At 39.6% G+C, this 20611-nt stretch overlaps 1 protein-coding gene across 2 annotated transcripts; it reads left to right on the forward strand.

Annotated features, from left to right (window-relative positions):
* Window positions 1–1016: 1016 nt before the first annotated feature.
* On the forward strand, window positions 1017–19938 carry hsd3b7 (hydroxy-delta-5-steroid dehydrogenase, 3 beta- and steroid delta-isomerase). 2 transcript variants are annotated; one of them, XM_061231693.1, is made up of 7 exons: window positions 1017–1461; window positions 2486–2641; window positions 10655–10763; window positions 15697–15796; window positions 17609–17771; window positions 18445–18599; window positions 18740–18873. In XM_061231693.1, the coding sequence occupies exons 1-7, from the start codon at window positions 1305–1307 to the stop codon at window positions 18743–18745; spliced, it is 846 nt and encodes a 281-aa protein (XP_061087677.1). In that variant the 5' UTR covers window positions 1017–1304; the 3' UTR covers window positions 18746–18873. The 2 variants fall into 2 exon arrangements, with proteins under 2 accessions (XP_061087677.1, XP_061087676.1); XM_061231692.1 differs by having other exon boundaries at window positions 18445–19938.
* The last annotated feature ends 673 nt before the right edge of the window (window positions 19939–20611 follow it).

Below are 20611 nucleotides of genomic sequence, written 5' to 3' on the forward strand. Positions count from 1 at the left end.
ACAAGAATGATGATAATAACCAATGATAAACTAACACACAGAACACAGGATTTTGCAAAGACAAGACATGGAACTGAGCTTATATGCAGGTGTAGACAGGTGCAGACAATTAGCTTGAGAGCAGCATGAGAATGGAAATCAGGTGTGGAGGATTGACAAGTTAACAAGGCAATTAGTAATCGTTAGTAATAAACTTATCCTGCCCTAGCGTTAGTAAATTAGTAAATGACATGCACAAGAAATGTAAGGTAACATGAACACATGGTTAGAATGTTAGTATTACCCAATCCTGATCTAAAGTTAGTAGATTAGTAAGAAGACAAGGGAAATTGAAACAATTAGGGTGTGAGTGACAGAAAGGGAGAGAGAGAAAGCAGGAATGCAAGGTTTGCAGAAAGACATGAAAAATTGTATGCTAATAAATGAACAGAACCACATAACATGAAACAAACATAAATCATGACATAACAAGTTTGCGAAATTATGACAATAAACTATATAACATGACATGGCAAGACTAAGAAATAAATGGTAACAAGAACTAAACATGAAACATAACATGACAAGACAATGAAATCGTAAGAAGAAATAAAACATAAAAATGTGGCGAGACTAGACAAACATAATACATGACATGACAATAACGTAACTAAGACAATGACTAAACATGAAACATGATGTGACAAACATGAAACGTGACATCCTTTCTTAAAGTATTTTCCATTGTTGTTGTTCCATTGACACTGCTACAGTACATGTGACTATCTAACAGCATATAACTAGTTATATTATGACTGATTTTGCTAAGTAGATTGGTGTTTATATGTACAATCACTAAATCACAATTATTGGTTTCAAGATTTTTCTATCCTCTTGCGTAACGCTTACAACATATCCTCCCTGCTGTGTGGAAACTGTGTCCACAAAAAACTAAGAATGTTGACCTTTGACAAACATTTAAAAAAACTTGCCACACCAAACATTTTAAGTATTCTAAGGGTATTTGGAGGTTGGGCGTCTTGCTCGGGGACACTTCGACACAGCCCGGGGAGGGGATCGAACCGGTAACCCTCCGACTGAGAGAACTGTTCTTACAGCCTGAGCCATGTCGCCCCTCAGTACTAACCCATATATTTCTGAAGGCGGGATTTAAGCGCTGAGAGTCCCGTCACGGCTCCGCCTCGCCGCTCTAAGGCAGGGCAAGCGCAGAGAGGGACTGCAGACAGTAACGCAGTAAAACGCCGTAGGTTTCACACATAACGACTAAATACTACCAAGAGCACTGTGAAACGGAGACGAACAAAATGTCTGCAGAACCGGGTCAGATATATTTGGTGACTGGGGGTTGTGGTTTTCTTGGTCAGCACCTGCTCCGAGTACTGTTGGAAAAAGAAGATAAAGTGAGAGAAATTCGTCTTTTTGACAAACACACCAACCCAAGCTTGCAAGATCATAGTACAGGTGAGCTTACGTTCCACTGAAAACCTATCAATTCAAATATATGCGTTTCCAGAAACGCATTAATCTAATCTAACTGTATGAGATGTTAGTCAGTGTATAGCCTACTACTGCTAATACTAGACCATACTAATTTGTCGGGGCTGGTAGCTACTTTTATAACTGAGACATTAACCTTTCATTTGCGACTAGTTCGAATATTAAAAAAAGAAAAGAAAAGTAATCTGTCATGTTGTGCCCTTATTTCTCTGTATTTCTCGATATAACTGCAGCTGTGTAGGCTAAATACGTACGTACATTTTCGGGTCAGGTAGCCTACTCTTTGCGATATGAAGATAGCGCGTAGAGAAAATGCTGCTAAGAAAACAAAGATTAACGTGCAGGCATATCTGTTCAGAAAAGAAACAATTGGGTCTTTATGTTCTCTGCAGGTGTGATAACTAAACTGGCGCGTCTTAATTTTTGTTCGTAACGGTGGCTCCGCGATTAACTCTTGGCTTTCAGCGCGTACGATCGCGGGATCGGTCCCACCGATAATTAGGTTCATTATCTTATACGATTTTAAACGCTCCCTGCTTCTCTGTTACATTTTGTAGTGAATTAGTGCCTGTATCACTACAAGTTTGTTTTTCCATTAATGGTATATGACGCCATCTGCATTTCGAAAAACGTTGGTCACGCTATCCGCACATAAAATCTTGGTGTGTACTTTGCGGTAAATCGTGTTTTGATTTGATTTGATTTGTTATCTTTATTTCGAACATGTAAAATAGTAACAAAACAGAAACAGTAGTTAAAAACAGATGAACGACAAAATATAAAAAGACATCATAAATTCCCCCCACCAGCACTTGAACTTAAACCTATTTACATGTGCGAAAAGGAGTAGGAAGAAGTAACACTTATGTACTCCTACCCCTTTAATCCCTAAACACATCAACAAGCAATAATAGGTATACAAAAATGATAATTACTTACATACCCCTATAATTCATACAAACTCTCTCTTTCTCTTGCTCTCTTTCAGAACGGGTGAAGGTGGTGGTGATACAAGGGGACATCACAGACTACTCCAGTGTGCTGGCTGCAGCTCAGGGGGCAGACCTGGTCATTCACTCTGCTAGTCTGGTGGATGTGTGGCACAGGGTTCCTGAAAAGACTATCCACACTGTCAATGTTCAAGGTGAGGCTGACAGAGGGATACGTTTTCAAATATGTGAAAATTCAATAGAGTATCATACTCTACAGAGCCAAAAGAGTAGAAATTGTCGTGATAAAACTGTCCAAATACGTACGGACTGCACTATATGTCGGAAAAAGTATGGACATTCAAGCAAATTAGTCCAATCTTCATCACTTAAGATTTGTTATCCAAAAGTTGTATTTATTATTATCCTCAAGATATCCACCAACTTGAAAATGTCCTGATGGTGCTTGTGCTTGTTCATAGCTTTTCAATATTTTCAATATAAAATAATATTTCCAAGATATTGAACATTTTCCGCTTTCAGTTTGGTGGAATGTTCAGTTTCTAGAGTGGTGACAGTTGGAATGTAATTTTTTTGACACTTTTTTTAAACTGGCATTATGCTCTCAATGTTTAACGTGCATACATTATTGCCATTTGGGAGACGCTCTTATCCAGAGTGACATACAGTTGATTAGACTAAGCAGGAGACAATCCTCCCCTGGAGCAATGCAGGGTTAAGGGCCTTGCTCAAGGGCCCAACGGCTGTGCGACTACACTGGGATTAGAACCACCGACCTTGTGTGTCCCAGTCATTTACCTTAATCTCTACGCTACAGGCCGCCCCCATACACATACAGTGGTGTGAAAAAGTGTTTGCCCCCTTCCTGATTTCTTATTTTTTTTGCATGTTTGTCACACTTAAATGTTTCAGATCATCAAACAAATTTAAATATTACTCAAAGACAACACAAGTAAACACAAAATGCAGTTTTTAAATGAAGGTTTTTATTATTAAGGGAGAAAAAAAATCCAAACCTACATGGCCCTGTGTGAAAAAGTGATTGCCCCCTAAACCTAATAACTCGTTGGGCCACCCTTAGCAGCAACAACTGCAATCAAGTGTTTGCGATAACTTGCAATGAGTCTCTTACAACGCTGTGGAGGAATTTTGGCCCAGTCATCTTTGCAAAATTGTTGTAATTCAGCCACATTGGAGGGTTTTCGAGCATGAACCGCCTTTTTAAGGTCATGCCACAGCATCTCAATAGGATTCAGGTCAGGACTTTGACTATGCCACTCCAAAGTCTTCATTTTGTTTTTCTTCAGCCATTCAGAGGTGGACTTGCTGGTGTGTTTTGGATCATTGTCCTACTGCAGAACCCAAGTTCGTTTCAGCTTGAGGTCACAAACAGATGGCCGGACATTCTCCTTCAGGATTTTTTGGTAGACAGCAGAATTCATGGTTCCATTTATCACAGCAAGTCTTCCAGGTCCTGAAGCAGCAAAACAGCTCCAGACCATCACACTACCACCACCATATTTTACTGTTGGTATGATGTTCTTTTTCTGAAATGCGGCGTTACTTTTACGCCAGATGTAATGGGACACACACCTTCCAAAAAGTTCAACTTTTGTCTCGTTAGACCACAGAGTATCTCTCACTGTGGTTCGCTGGAGCCCCAAAGCTTTAGAAATGGCTTTATAACCTTTTCCAAACTGATAGATCTCAATTACTTTCTTTCTCATTTGTTCCTGAATTTCTTTAGATCTCGGCATGATGTCTAGCTTTTGAGAATCATTTGGTCTGCTTCACTTTGTCAGGCAGGTCCTATTTAAGTGATTTCTTGATTGAGAACAGGTATGGCAGTAATCAGGCCTGGGTGTGGCGAGAGAAATTGAACTCAGGTTTGATAAATTACAGTTAAGTTATGTTTTAACAGGAGGGGCAATCACTTTTTCACACAGGGCCATGTGGGTTTCTCCCTTAATAATAAAAACCTTCATTTAAAAACTGCATTTTGTGTTTACTTGCGTTGTCTTTGACTAATATTTAAATTTGTTTGATGATCTGAAACATTTAAGTGTGACAAACATGCAAAAAAAAAAAAGAAATCAGGAAGGGGGCAAACACTTTTTCACACCACTGTACATACACTCTGAGCATTTTATTAGGTATTTATTAGACTTCTGCTACTGAAACCTATCCACTTAGAGGTTTGACGCGTTGTGTGTTCAGAGATGCTCTTATTCTGCTTATTCTGATTGTTTGTGTATAAAAGGAATGTGTAGCTGCCCAAATTGCACTCCAGACAAGCGATCACTGAAACTGTATACTATTGCTTATTATTCAAGCGAAGACTACATATCTAGTTATAAAACAATACCGGTTCTTTGGTATTGTTTTACATTCTTATTGGTAGCAACAAACAAATTAGCTATAGTTAGCTTGATGAATTTATCCACCTGAGGCAATATGAACATAGTAGCGATTGTACAGCATTGTGCCTCAGGTGGATATTTGTGAATTCGGGAAGATATCTCGTAATAGCTCATTTTCTTGTTGTTACTCATAGCAAACTGGTATTGTTTTCTAACTAGATAACCAATAGTATACAGAGTTTCAGTGATCACTTGTCTGGAGTGCAATTTGGGCAGCGACACATTCCTTTTATTTCTTTTCGTGTTCAATCATCCGTGTTTAGCTAAACCTTTATTTCTCTCAAACTGTAAATTACAGTTACATCGTTCCTGGTAGACTATCATATCTTAGTTACATAGCTAGTTACATAGCCAAATAACTTTCTTGCTCATAATATAGTTGGTTAGTTATAGTGAAAACTTCAAAAAGACAAAAAATATAAATAGTGTTGTGTAGCACACCAAAGTCAACATTTCATAAAGTCTTACTTAACATTTTCTTACTAGAACACTATGAAAAGACGGCTTTTGGACAGCTTTTCAAAAAATGCTTTATATTACGCATTATATTCATAGACTGTGGGAAGGATAAGCATTTGTAGGGACCACATTACCCGCAATCCTACAGGACAATTCCACGACATCCACCCCGCATGGCGTCTAGTTCGGTTCAGCCAATACCGTCATCGCGGGAGCAATAAACTTTCCCTGTATAAGAGCATGGCACGCTCTTGGGAAACCCCTTTCTCTTTTTTTGACGCACCCTCTTTAGTCTTAACTCCTATTGTGAATCGTTGTTTCTATATTTGCTTTGTCTTATCATTTGAATGTATTTTGTTAACAGTATATATACGTGAGTTGATTCACCATCTTTTGCGCATGTAATTCTAGAGTAAAACTACGCAAGTAGTCTCTCTTAACACAGCTAACACTCTAACACTCCCACTTTTACCTGTTCAAGGGACACGCGCACTTGCGCGCGCACACACACATTCTTAACTTACCCTACTAACTTCCCATTAGTCAACCCCATATATGTTCTGTGTTTGTACATCTGTTTAATAAATATATTTTAATAAACCCGGTGTCTGTTTTGGCGTCACATAGACTTGAGAGCCGAGTTAAAGCAGTCTTTCAAAGAACTTCCTACCTTCAGGTCATCGGTATGTTTTAATCATTGATATTGGAGTGTGTCTGCCCACATCTTGATAACTACCATGGTTTCATCTTCACCCACCTAAGATGAAACCATGATAGTTATCAAGATGTGGGCAGACATACAGAGCATTCACTGAAATGTAAATGTATATTGTCTCAGAATGATTTTCTTCAACGCCAGCAATCAACTGAGCGAAAATATGCAATTACTGTTTTTCCATGGCTACCTTCAACAATCTGTCTTTCTATCATTTCCTGCGCCTTTTTCTCCAAGCTGTGTCTCAGCTGTTTCTCCTTGTGACCCTGTGACAGCCCCACAAAGTGAGTGATTTAATCCATGATGACAACATGCTTTACTGCATTTCTTTCCTCAAACCTTCTTTCCTGTAACCTAACAACTGTCAACTGTCACAGAGATGCCAAAAAAGTTGTAAAAAATTACAGAAAACTGAAAAAAGCCAGAAATCATTGAGTGTTTAAACTTAACCAACAGCACCAGCATGTATTATGCACCAGTGGGAAATGTTAGATATATACGCAACAGTAACAAAAAAAAGTAAAAAAAAAAAAATCAGTGGGAAGTTGCCCTTAATGGAAAAGGTGAGTAAATGCATCGATAAACTGTTTGGACCCAGCTTCTCTCCATGGAAATTAAGTCAGGACAATGTTGGAACTCACCCAAGGCAACAAACACTACAGGAAAAAATTTTTTTTGTTTAATATCATTCCGGCCAGCGGGAGGATCACTGAAACACAAAACATGTTTGCAGTACAGAAATCTTCAACACACTGGTGCTCTGGCCTGGCGTAAATACCCTCAGAGGCCTTGACGCACATGTCTGTCTTATCTGTGAGCTCTGTCTTTCTTACAGGATGACATAGGCTTTGTTCATCAACATCACATGCTTAATGTGACCGTAAAGTGGCTGGAAAATTAAATAACCATACATTGTCACAGAGGGATGTATCCACCAAATATCTAATCAAAGTAATGTAAATAACTGTAATTACACACATTTCCAGTCAGACATACATTCTTTATGGAAAACAATGTCAGGATTGTATGGGTGTGGTCTGGACTGCCTCACCAAACCACCTCCCTTCTCAACTCCTCCAAAAATGTTCCATCCACGAGTAACTTGTATTGGAGAAGGAGAGAGATGGGGAGGGGGATATGGTCAGCAGAGGGATTAAGAGCTGAAAAATAGGAAGATGCAAACTCCATGCAGAAAGGTCCCAGTCGGAATTCAAACCCGGGATGTAGTTGTTGTGCGGTGACAGTGTTATCCACTGCACCAGCTTGCCACCACATATCTCATGCTACAAATCTCTCCATAGAAAGCCTCTATATACAAAGATCATGGAAATATGGAAGGGGGTATGCAATGAGACAAAAACATTCTTTGTCCATTCGGTCAGGGAATACTTGATTTCATCAAGGACACCCAATTGCTCAGAGTCTGGTAATAATTTGTACTCCACCCATTCAATCCCCACATAGGAATAGATTGAAATGATTGGACATATACTGTAAGTTGATACTGCAATGCACTTCATTTCTCTACTGTTACTGATGCTTAATACATACCATAATAACACCATTGGATGCAAAAAAGCATGGTTTTTATCTTTAACAAAACATAGTTAGAAACAAAGAATAGCTGAAGTGTATTAATAAAAAAGTTACTGTGTTATTTTATTTATTTAAAGTTAAAGTAATTGCTGTTTGCATATTGTATTTAGGTGGCACGGATGGTGCAGTGGGTAGCACTGCCGCCTCACAGCAAGTGTGTGAGTGAATGGTGTGTGTGCCCTGCGATGGACTGGTGACCTGTCCAGGGTGTATTCCTGCCTTTCGCCCAATGTATGCTGGAATAGGCTCCAGCACCCCTGGATAAGCGGGTTAAGATAATGGATGGATGGATGGATGGATATTGTATTTATATTTTGTACATTTTTGAGCTTTTTCATGCAGGGTGCCGATAATTCTGGAGTATGATTTAAAATGCCTGCAGTAACAGTGACAGAATCTAACAGTAGTGTACACAAAAATAAGCAATTCAATAAAGGGTGAAAATATGTCACTTCGACACACCCAGGGCGGGATCGACCCGGCAACCCTCCGACTGCCAGATAACTGCTCTTAACGCCTGAGCCTTTGTAATTATACAAATTACAGGGGAGCAGTTCCTTGCTACAAAATAAGCATATAAGCAAGTATGAATACTACTGTTTTCCATGTCCTTTTCAAGGTAGTGCTGCCTTGTGGCTGTAAATGGTTTTACTGACTTTTCTACGCTCAGTATTATCATTTATAATTGCCTTCAATGGTATTTCTAACTCCCCTCTATTTTTGAATGGAAAGCATATGCATGTTGTTTTGATAAATTAAGGAACCTGTTTGTGACTAAATTGTTTGAAAAACTTTTTTTCTGTTACTCTGAACAGTGCATGCCAACAGTTGTCATGTTGGCTGAATGAAAATATGAAAACCATATACAGTATCATAGGAACACCAGAATTAGGACACACCCCATCCTGTCATCACATTATGGAATAATGTGGAACTATGAAAGGGAAAATGACCTCGGGCCCAACCTTGAATGCCTGACGCAGTGTTCAAAAGGCATTGAAATTGCATAATGCACAGCCTGAGGTCGGTCATTATATTTCAAAAGATGCAATTCTACTGCAGTGGAAATGTTATTTTAGTATTCCAGCAAACCTCCCAAACCTTCTAGCAAGGGTGAGATAAACTAGCTTCATGAAATACAATGCAGTCCGTAATTGGGCAGTGACACTTTTTTTTTTCACAGAATAGGGTGGCCTGTAGCGTAGTGGTTAAGGTACGGGACTGGGACATGCAAGGTCGGTGGTTCGATCCCCGGTGTAGCACACAATAAGATCTGCACGGCCATTGGGCCCTTGAGCAAGGCCCTTAACCCTGCATTGCTCCAGGAGAGGATTGTCTCCTGCTTAGTCTAATAAATTGTACATCGCTCTGGAGTGTCTGCCAAAATGCCATTCATGTAATTTCATTTGAGGGTCAACACCAGATGCTGGGTATCTTTCCATGCTCTGCCCCTGCTTGTTTTGGGACTTCAGTTCAGTCTGCTCTTCAGCAAGTGAAATTAATGCTCATTTGTATTGAAGTCAAGTGATTGATTTTGCCAGTGGAGAACATTTCACTTTTTGGCCTGAAAAACTCCTTGGTTGCTTTGGCTGTATGTTTTTGGTCATTTTACTGTTGCATGATGAAGCATCGCCCATTTACGTGGATCTGAGCAGGCAAGATCCTGCCATTTATCCTGCTTCTGTTGTCAGCAGTGATATCATCAATAAATACAAATTAGCCGGTTCCATTGGCAGCCAGACATGTCCAAGCCATAACACTACCTCCAACATGGTTGACAGATGAGGTGGTATGCTTTGGATCATGAGCCTTTTTCTCCCCACTTTCCTCTTTCCATCACTCTGCTACTGGTTGCTCTGTCCGTAACACTTCCAGAACGCTACAGGTGTAATCTGGCCATTCTTGAGGCTTGCCAGGGGTTTACATCCTGGAGAGTGTTCTTGATCTGTTGTTCAGTTCCAGAGGATTTTTTCTTCGCAATTCAAAGGATTCTTCTGTCATCCATTACACTTGTCTTCTGTGGTCTACCAGGTCGCTTGCCATTGTTGAGCTCACCAGTGTGTTCTTATTTATTAGCTATGTACCAAACAGTTCATTTTAACACACCAATATTTGTCATTTGGTCCGATTGACACTACTCTTTTATGCATGAACTGTGAAACTTAACACATCTGTCCAAGAAACATTTGAGCTACCAATTGTCCAATTACTTTTGATCTGCTAAAATTGAGGGACTATGTATAATTGCAATTCCTACACTGTTCACCCAATATTACATTACATTATATTAATGGCATTTGGCAGACGCTCTTATCCAGAGCAACGTACAACAATATGCATGCAAGACCCTAAAATTAAAGCTTAAGGTCTGCACTTTAACTTCAGAGTCATTGTTTCATTTCACATTCAATGTGCAAGGGGAAAGAGACAACACAACAAAAATGTGCCACTGTCCAAGTACTTACGGACTGCATCGTAGGTTTGCGTCAATCACGTTGCCTAGCTAACATTAAAATTATGTTTGGTGTCACAGTTTGTTATCATGAGTAGCTACCAACCAGCAATTGAATTGAACAGAGGCTAAACTACAGCCTAAACTCAATCATATGATGTCCTGGGACAATTCTGTAGCCTATTTTACGGGAAAGTCGGCCACCCTAAATCAAGCTAGACTAGCTACTCTACTATTCTGTCGTCATTTATGGACAAAAAGTTGACTATGCTTGGCTGGACACATCCACAACAGGGTTTCTCTCTCTCTCTCAAATTAAAAAATGAAATTAAGTGCTTTATTGGCATGATATAATGCAGTATATGTGTTGCCAAAGCTTTACAAAACAATGCAATGCATAAACAACAGCAATGCAAAATGTGAAATATAAACAACACTGTTGCAGGAACATATAGGTACATAAACTAATAGATGTCAGATGAATAATAATAATCCTGAAAATTAATAATAAATACATCTACAAAGAAATAAATAAAACTAACAATATTATTTCTCTCTCTCTCAGGTACAGTAAATGTGATCAATGCATGTGTGGAGACTGGGATACAATACCTGGTGTACACAAGCAGTATGGAGGTTGTCGGACCCAATGTCAAAGGAGACCCCTTTATCAGGTGAGGTAGAGAGCCAGTCTGCTGACTCACATGCAGTCACATCGATGTCTTTATCCCTCCATTCAGGGTCCAAGTAAAATAATCAGCAATAAAAAAAGTGGTCTTTTTACCTTTTAGTGTTTTTTTTACCATTCCTCCATGCTTAACTTTTCAGAATCATTATATAAAATTATATTGCCAATTTCACTTTGTTTGATTTTATTTACAATACTTCTCATGGGTGCCTATAATTATGGTTTGGGTTTTCATAAAAAATTTGATTACTAAATGACAAACATTGAGTAAATGTACTGAAATCAAATAATATAGTTTGCCTGTATTTCTGAACATAAAATACAGATCATTATCCATGTTGTTTGTTATATGCAGCCTTTTTTCTCAATTTTTATTTAGGGAACCCACTGTATGTGGTTAAAGTGCAGAGTCTCCGCAGACCTCCAATTCAGGGCACCATCTTGTTTGGGGTCAAATTGAATCTCAGGTGTTTCTGATTTGTCAGGTCTGTGAATTGATTCCTTAATGCAGGTGTAAGCTTGATTTTGTCGTTTTGATAGAAGTTGGAGTCGACTTTCGTCTACATGTGGACTAAAGTTGTTCCTATGAAAGTCAAGGAAGCCATTATGGTTTGAGAAATAATAAAAGAAGTGAGAGACATTGGCCAGACCTTAGGCTTAACTAAACCAAATGTTTTGAACATCATGAAGAAGAAAGAAACCACTGGTGAGCTCATAATTGCAAAGGGTCTGATAGGCTTAGGAAGACGTATAGAGTTGATGACTGAAGAATTTCCATTTCAAGGATGAGGGGAAACATCCAGAACACAAGGAGAAGTTGACAAGAGAGGTGAAAAATGGGAGGATGTCTGGGATGATTGCCTGGGGGAGTAAACAGGGGATAGGGCCAAGGGCACAGGTAGTAGGATGGTAGGAGCTGGGAAACATCTGTAAGAAGAGAGAAAGTGGTGCGGGGAAAAAGTAGAGAAAATCAATCAAGGACAGTATTCGGCATGGCTAAAATGTATGTCAGGAGCCGAATGTGTTTTTAAATACTGTTTTATTTGTCCAGTGTAAGGATGTGCTTTGCAAGGCTTTTTTGGCACAGGTTGTAATACCTCAGCTTGCCACGGTGTACAGGCAAGCCTCAGAGCTCGTTTAGAACACTGAGGGCCTGACTGATACATTGTGGATCCAATGGCAAATCACCACAAAATGTTACCAAGGTCAAGACTTTTTTCACATTGTTAGATCCAATTCCAAAGAAAGGTCACTTCACCCAGGGTGCTTTAACTGGAAACCTATTCTCCAATATGAAAAAGGCCCAGAACCCCCAGACACCTCATTATCTAGCCTTCCTGCAGGGGATGGAAGCCATTTTGAAAAGAAGCTTTAAACTGGACTGGAAAAGAGAGGAAGTATGTGCTGTCTATAATTAGCGTGGTGTCAATGAGTCATAGTTCTTCATTGGTTATGTGTGATCATGTTAGCATCAGTTAGTATAGTTTGTTTCTCATTGCAATAAAATTGAAGGAAAACTGCTGAAAAAGAGAAGTGAAATAGATGACTCCTATACTCCAAACCCAGTGGTGGCTGCAGGCCAGACTTTTTGGTGAAGCAAACCCCTTGTGAAAATCAAACCTGTTAGTGCTATGGTTTACCTGTTGACCTAGGAGGTGAAAAACACTGACCATATCACACAACCAGATATAGGCAGCCTGTTTAAATTGACAACCAATCACAATGGTCATGCCATTTACAGTTTTTTACAATCACTTTGACACTAATTTCAGAACCTTGAGGTAATTATCAAAATGATAAGTAACTGTAACATTACTCTTAAAGCATATTTTTATGGAGACAGATTACTTGTAACAACATTCCATGTTTAGATCATGAATGTTTTATGATAAATAAATCGATTCACACCAATTACTTTGGAACAGGATCCATTTTACCACATTATCATTGAATGTAATATTGCATCACCATCTTTTGTCATAGGGGTTTTCAACATTTTTTGATACGCACGTTTGAGCTGGTGGTCAAATGACAGATGATTGATTTTACATAGTGGTAAGAGCAGGAGTAAGGATGTGTATCCACCTGCAACAACATAGTGACAACATGGAGCAGTCAGATGATCCATGTTGGAATAGAGATCAAGCAGTTAGAGGAGGAGGAGGTGGTCAATGGAATGGCAGACGACAAGTACTCCTTCAGAGAGGTTGCCTTCTTTCTCGTCTTACCTATAATTTTGTTGCTATGATTACAGATTTTTACAATTGCACGAAATGCACAACTCTCTGCACCAACATGCAGCTTGTCAGTTCATTTCATTCACAAAATGGATCAAAACTACCAAACAACTGTGAACACCAGCACTAGAATTTTGTGTCAATCATAGAACAATGATGTAAAAAACACTAACAACCAGTGGCATTACAGTCAATGCACTATTTTATGTTAGTGATTTTCCAATTGGACTGTAGAAATGTATCGTTTTTTGTGGTTCAGCCTAGTGAAAACTGCGAAAATCTGTCCCTGTGAAAGCCATTGGCCTCACCCCCTGGGGGGGGGGAGGGGTGCATATTCTGTGTTTGTGTGAAAAGCCTATCAGGGAAGATCATAACCGAAGATCAAATGGATATGAAATGGACAGTTTCAAATATATGATCATTTATAAATACAGAGATAACAGATTATTATGCTTAATTTCTGCGCAGTTTATATTTTCTCAAATCAAGCTGATTGGGAGAGAGTCATTTTTTTAATTTGCCAAAGATTAAATCCCAGCAGGGAGAAGAAAAGCGATGGCTATCAAAAAAAAGAATTGTTGGGGAAAAGGGTTGCAATATGTTTTCCTTCGCTCACGCTGCTCCCTGCTGGCTTTTATTATTGTTTGCATGGATTCATTTAACTTTTACAAAGGAAATGGAAAAACCAAATCCAAGCTTGTTTCCTCCCAAAATGAAAGCTGAATACAGCCAACATTCCAGAAAAGTAGAACACCAGATCAAGGTTCAGGACTTAGATGTTAACTTCCAATTCAAACTGAAAAGTAAAACAGCTAGGCTTGTTATAAAGTTTGTGATCTTACAGAAGGATGTCAGCATGAGATGTGCTAGGCCACCCCCATTGAGACAGATTCGCACACACACGCAGGTACACACACGCCCCAGGTTCTGCTCCTATCTGTGAGCTGGCCCTGTTGAATTTTCTATTAGTTCCCTGACACTCCCTCTCTTGAATAATTAATTACCACCCCTGTAAGGTGATAGCCCCGGTCTCCCCTTCCTTATTTTTTTCTTCTCTTTGAGCAACAGTTGATACCGAGTCAATTCACTGCCGCAAATTTTATTTTGTTTTGTAAAATAAGATACTGTTGTCAATATTTCTTAGTTATAGAATAGTGTGTTTAAACTATTGAGCTGTGGGTTTAATGGGGAATCAAAAGTGGCACATAATAAACATCTATGCAATGTTTTATTGAAATTCTGACTGAAGAAAATGAGTACAAATTCAAACCCAATTTCTCTTATTTATGAGATTTGTTAGAGCGAAAGTTTTTTTTTTTAATCCAATTTTTTCCCTTTTTCTCCCAATTTGGTAGCCAATTGGACCCCGTCTGATTCAATTAGAGCTAGTATTAGATACACCGCCCACACCCCGTCCCTCGGCGGCCGGCGGGAGAGCGACACGCCTTCTTCAAGCCGTCTCGTCTCACAAGTCGTGATTCCAAGGCGCTCGAGGTGCTTGTTTGTGTGGCGATCTACTAACCCTGCCAAGTCCCTCCCTCTGGAGCAGCGAGCCAATTATTGCTGCTCCACGTGAGCTGGCCAAACTTGGCTTTTGGCAGGACGAAGAATCAAACCCCGGTCCCCGGTGTGCAACTGCAGCAAACTGCAACCACAAGTCTGCCGCGTCTTAGCCTGTTGCACCACCGCGGCTCCAAGCTAAATCGTTTTTTAAAGTCAGCACAAGTCTGCACCTGCCACAAAATAACTTTTGGAGAAACATCTACCTCATCGTCTCCCATTGTATTCGTTAGGACTACGGAAATTACCAATACGACCTGCGCAATATGCATCGATCTTAAAGTTAATGAAGAGTTCATTTGATTGGATATGAATGAATGAAGGTGCACTGATAATATAGTCAGCATTTTGTCAGCACCAATTTAGGCGCCCTTGATGTGCGTGCTGTTCACTTCACCGAAAATGCCAACATTGCAAAGCCACAACCGGTGCACCACACCATGCCAGTGACTGCGCTAATGCGCCATGCAAAGTTAATTCCAGAAAATAGAATTTGTTAGTTCGGTTCCAATCATATATACATTTCCACAGGGATTTATGAAAATATTGATAAATGGTAAATGGCTGGCATTTATATTGTGCCTTTTTCCAAAGCATTGTACAATTGATGCTTCTCATTTACCCATTCATACACACACTCACATTCACACACCAACAGCGATTGGTTGCCATGCAAGGCACCAACCAGCTTGTCAGGAGCATTTAGGGGTTAGGTGTCCTGCTCAGGGACACTTCGACACAACCCTCTGCCTGCCAGACAACTGCTCTTACCGCCTGAGCCATTGTAACACGTGGCCCAAAGTGTTTCGTGTATGCATGCACAGAGTTCTAATGTACTGGGGACAAGATTTCAATAAAATAAGCATTAACTAAGTGTAAATACCTTAGACAAAAAAAACACTTTTTCCAGGAAGGTGATGTACTTCATAAATCTTTATTGTTAGTTCTACTGTTGAAACTCAACACACTGCTCAGATGTGTGTCTTTCAAATTGAAGTTTATCTTATTTGGTCAGCTTGTTGTTCTCATTTTCCCTTACAGTTTTGTTATTTGAGACAGCAAAGCCCATAACCTTGTTGAAATCTCAGTCTAGACATTGTCATTTTTCTCCCTCTCATGCAGAGGAAATGAGGAAACTGTGTACAATGTGTGCCATGAGATGCCCTACCCCAAAAGCAAGGCAGTTGCTGAGAAATTGGTTCTAGATGCCAATGGAAAGAAGGTACTGAAACAAATGCAGCACATCACTGTTAGACCTGTTGCCTTGTTTTGTATGCCACACAGGACTGAGTGGAATGGGAGGCCGTACATATACTGTATTTAACACAAGAAAACACATTAACGTGTATTCCACATAAAGACACTGCCAACATGCCACTCACTTTTAAAATGAAAGTGAGCAATGTGAACAATTTAGTTGAGTTTGATACATATTTATTTGTTGTTTGTCATGGCAAGCGATAACAAGTAAACTGATTACTTTTTATAAGTTTTTTTCTTTCCTTTCTTTCCTTTCTAAAACCTGCATGATGTCAAACTAGTGTTTGTGAACAAGGACCATAGGTGTGCCAATGAAAGACAAGGATATCATTATGAGGCTAAGAAATAAGAAGAAAAAAGTCAGTGACATGTAGGCAAATCCTTAAACTTTCCAAAGTCAACTGTTTGAAACGTCAATAAGAAAGAGAGCACTTGTGAACTCAACCATCACAAAAGGCCTGGTAGCCCAACGAAGGTCCTCTATAGTTGTTGGAGCCAAAAGGAACTGCCAAAGATCCAAAGCACCCCCCTTAATCTGTGTAGCATGGTGGTGGAAGTGTTATGGTTTTAACATACACAAGTAATGGCTGACTCGTCTTCATTGATGATGCAACTGTTGATAGCAGCAGCAGAGTGAATCCTGAAGTGTGGGGAATTCTGCTCTTCAAGTTCACCTAAATGCCTCCAAACTCACCGCTTCATCCTTCAACCTGACAATGACCACAGACATATTGCTAGTGCTTTCAACCACCCCTGCACCACTCTGGTCACAGCCCCTGATGCAAGTAACGTGGGATTCAGTGAGTCCTGCTGTGTAAAGTGTGTAAAGGGATTCCACTGAATGTTGGTAGGCCTATGGCACGTTGACACAAGAATGCCCAAGAAGAGATATTGAGAAACACAGGTGTTTTAGTGGTGATACTAGCCACTGCTAACACCAGTGGATTTCAGTCTGCCTTTAGGCTGCCTGGACAGAAGTATAGGCACGTTTGCTCTCACACAGATCAATGCATTGTCGCCCAGGAGAGGAAATGAGCTGGTAGAATCTCCTAAAAATATAACTGTGCAACCGCTTGGGTACGAAACTGAATTTAGTTAGCTAATAACGACAGCTACCTACTGTAATATTACCGAATGCTAGCCAGCCACTTGTTTAATGATTAACCACCAAGGCACACAAACCCAACTTGCCGTTGTAGTAGCCAATCCACATGCATCTCCTCTTGCCCTCCTTCTGTTGGATTATAGAACATATGAGTTTAGTGTATTGGAAACATGCTTTTCAGAAATAAAAATAAAAAAGGCCCATGCCTTGACGAGTTTACAAATACAAGGAGACAAGCAAGGTATTGGGCAAAAGTGAACACAGCACAGCTTGTCAGTCCATCATAATGAATAAGCATTTTATTATATTTTCAAGGTGAAAATCCTGCATAGTGTGCCTTTAAACTGTGTTCAGAGGGATTGAGTGTCTGTGAGACAAAGTGAAAGTAAGGTGGCTGAAAAGTTGACTAGGAAGTCAGCTGAAAAGCTGGCCAGCTGAAAAAACTTTTTATAGATTTATATATAGATTAAGGCATCTTCCAAGAGAAAAAACAATTATATTATACAGAATACAATTAGTAGTAGTTGTCGTTTCCAATTATGGAAAGGTGCTAAAGGTGCTAGGTGATAATTATACAGCAATGTACAAGGCAGTAGATTTTGTACAGACAGCAGTTCAATGTCATGAATGAGTCAATGTCACATCTTTGCTATTCAATCTCTCCCCCAGGTTAATGGAGGGGCCTGTCTGTACACCTGTGCCTTGCGACCCACTGGCATCTATGGGGAGCAGCACCAGTTGATGAGGGACTTCTACCAGATGGGGGTGCGCACAGGGGGCTGGTTGATCCGAGGGGTCCCCCGGAGCACAGAACATGGCCGCGTTTATGCAGGTGTGAAGGCAGCCTTATTCATTTCACAGTTACACTCAGACAAGTCAGTTGACCATTCATTTACATTTGTGCTATTCATTAATACAGTTCCTTTAAAGGAATAGTCTGACCTTCTGTGAAGTGATGGAAATACACCTTCGGGCATCTCCAAGTCTGAGATATTTACAGGATGCATCTTGCAGCGTTATGAAGAGTAAAAACTGAAAAATTAGATCTGCTGGGCACAGCGATTAATAGTGGTGTCGCGCCGCTTGAAGCTTGAGTTGAAGGTTGTCAAGGTACGCAGTACTATTGGTTGCAATGGAGTAGCAGCATCTTTTAAATCAACTTTTAGAAATCATCTTTGTCCTCTTTCATGCCAAACTAGCTGCTAACCGTGTAAACCACAGCTTGAGTCAACTGGCTTTTGTTCAGGGTAATGTTCTGGCACAAGGCTGAGAACCTGGCAACCCCAAACTCACGCTTCAAGCAGCGCTGCACAGCTAATAATCACTGCACCCAGTGGATGGAATTTCCCCAAAGGTCTCACTATTCCTTTGATACAGGGATTCACAACCACCAATACTTTTCTTCAGCCTTTGAAAATGTTTTAGAGGATACATTTTGAAAGTTGATCCAGTTCACCAAGTCCTTTTTTGTGCTGTATTAACATCATTCTTTCCCACAACCTCAGGCAATGTGGCATGGATGCACTTGCTGGCAGCGAAGTCCTTGCAGGATCGCCCCCACATAATGGGAGGGGAAGTATACTTTTGCTATGACGACTCACCGTACAAGAGCTATGAGGACTTCAATATGCAGTTCCTGTCACACTTCAACTTCCGGGAGGTGAGTGTGCCGATGTGGCTGCTTTGGGCGGTGGCATGGATAAACGATCTGCTGCACTGCCTTCTGAAACCAGTGTGGAGTTACACACCATTGCTCAATCACTACACACTGGCTGTGGCCTGCACCTCCTTTACCGTTAGCTCTGACAAGGCCCTGCGGCATTTCCAGTACCGCCCGCTATACGACTGGGACCAGGCGCGGGCTCGCACTCAGCGCTGGGTCAACACCTTCGGCGACGCCAAGGATTCTTGACATATTGGAACATTCTGGAAATACCATCATTCTTTTCCATGACCTACTTCTCTGTCGGAAAACACTTTTCCAGAGTTTGGAGAAAGGCTATGAGTCACTGTCTTGAGTTTTATGTTTCTTCACTTTCATTAAAGGGAATCCTGACCTTTTTATTGTTATAGGGAAAACAGATCCTTCTCCAGCTCTACAGCTTTTTCCATTTAATTATTTCCATAACCCTTTGTGTTCATACTTTTCTCCTTTTTTCTTTGTATTACTATGGTTGAATGAAAATGTTTGAAGAATTAATCATTTTAATACAAATCTCTCCCACTATGACACTAGCTGGTATTAAACAGTATTGGCTCTGCCCCTAAGTATTCTAGCTTCAAGTAGGCGGCAGTCAGATTGAATGTAATGTAATGTAATAGAAAATCTCTTAAACAGATAAAATATGTTAATGCATTATCTTATACAAATGAATTAAAATGGAAATGGAAAATGGAATGTGTGTATACACTCTTTCCAGTTTTGCATCTTTGTATCTTTGCTTTATGGAATTTTATTTTACATTCTTTTACAAGGCTTTTGGACAGTACTGTCTGTCGCTAAAATTAATCATTATTTCAAAAAAATTCTAATTATTGTTGATTTGCCTATTTAGCATGAATTTATATATAATTAGGGCAAAGGCCCCCATTAAGACCATGTATCTATAAGGTCCACTTACATTTTTACATTAAATTATCAAGATAAAATGTTGGACTTGTGTGTGTGGACTTGTTGGTGCACTGGGTTGAAGCCATTTTGAAAGCTTGGAGTCCCCAGAAAGATATGTTATTTGAGTGAGTGATTATTGAGTAAAAGTATGCCTGTGTGTTTATACTTTGTGCTGCTATCAGCATATTTTTCAAAAAACCCTTGAATGCAGTTTAATATTAGAGTATCTCATGTATTTTTCAGTAATATAAACAGTTCAATAGTATTCCTGAGCTCAATTTAATGAAATAAACAAAATTTCTAGGTGAGCTTATAGGTAACGGTGCTGCTGAAATTGCATTTGACCATGTATGTTTTCCTTGACATAATAAATAAATGCTTGATATAATAGATTTTACCTTTTGTCAGTGTTGTACAAAATATAATAATTTATAACAATATATTGTGGTTAATACAATATTATGTACATACTTTATTTTCCATCAAATACAGGGGATTCCTTTAAGCCTGCCTATGCAGTAATCCGTTTTCATTTTTCATTTGATAACATGACAAATATTAGGTCTACGCCTTCTTTTCTTACTGGGAGTAGGAATGGGAAAGAAAATAAAGAGCTATAGAGATTGCAAACATATGGCAGAGGCATGCAGAGGCCGATTGCAAGGCCACCATGAAGAATCTTTCTGAAGAAGAATGTGTCCAATTATGGAATAATGTACAAGCATGCTCATGTATGGCCCTTGCTACTGGTTCAAGAGTGAAGACAACTCCGATACAGGCGCCTACCAGCCAGCTGCTTCTTTTCACACTGCAGCCACAGGCAACACATGCGCAAAACAGTCTGTGGTAAGTGGCATAGTCATATGAACCAAATGTACCTGTTCATTTCATTTTTCCACAAATGTAGATTTAAGACAAGGGGCGAACTTGTAGTTCAGTATGTAACATATGCATTTAATAGTAACCGAGAATTGTCAATCAATTAATTAATTTACATTCCATAATTAAATTGATATGGAAGTGCAAACACATCTTTCTGCCTTTGTCTATAAATAAAGACT

Source organism: Conger conger, chromosome 2 (assembly GCF_963514075.1).
Source record: "Conger conger chromosome 2, fConCon1.1, whole genome shotgun sequence".
Classification (NCBI taxonomy): domain Eukaryota; kingdom Metazoa; phylum Chordata; class Actinopteri; order Anguilliformes; family Congridae; genus Conger; species Conger conger.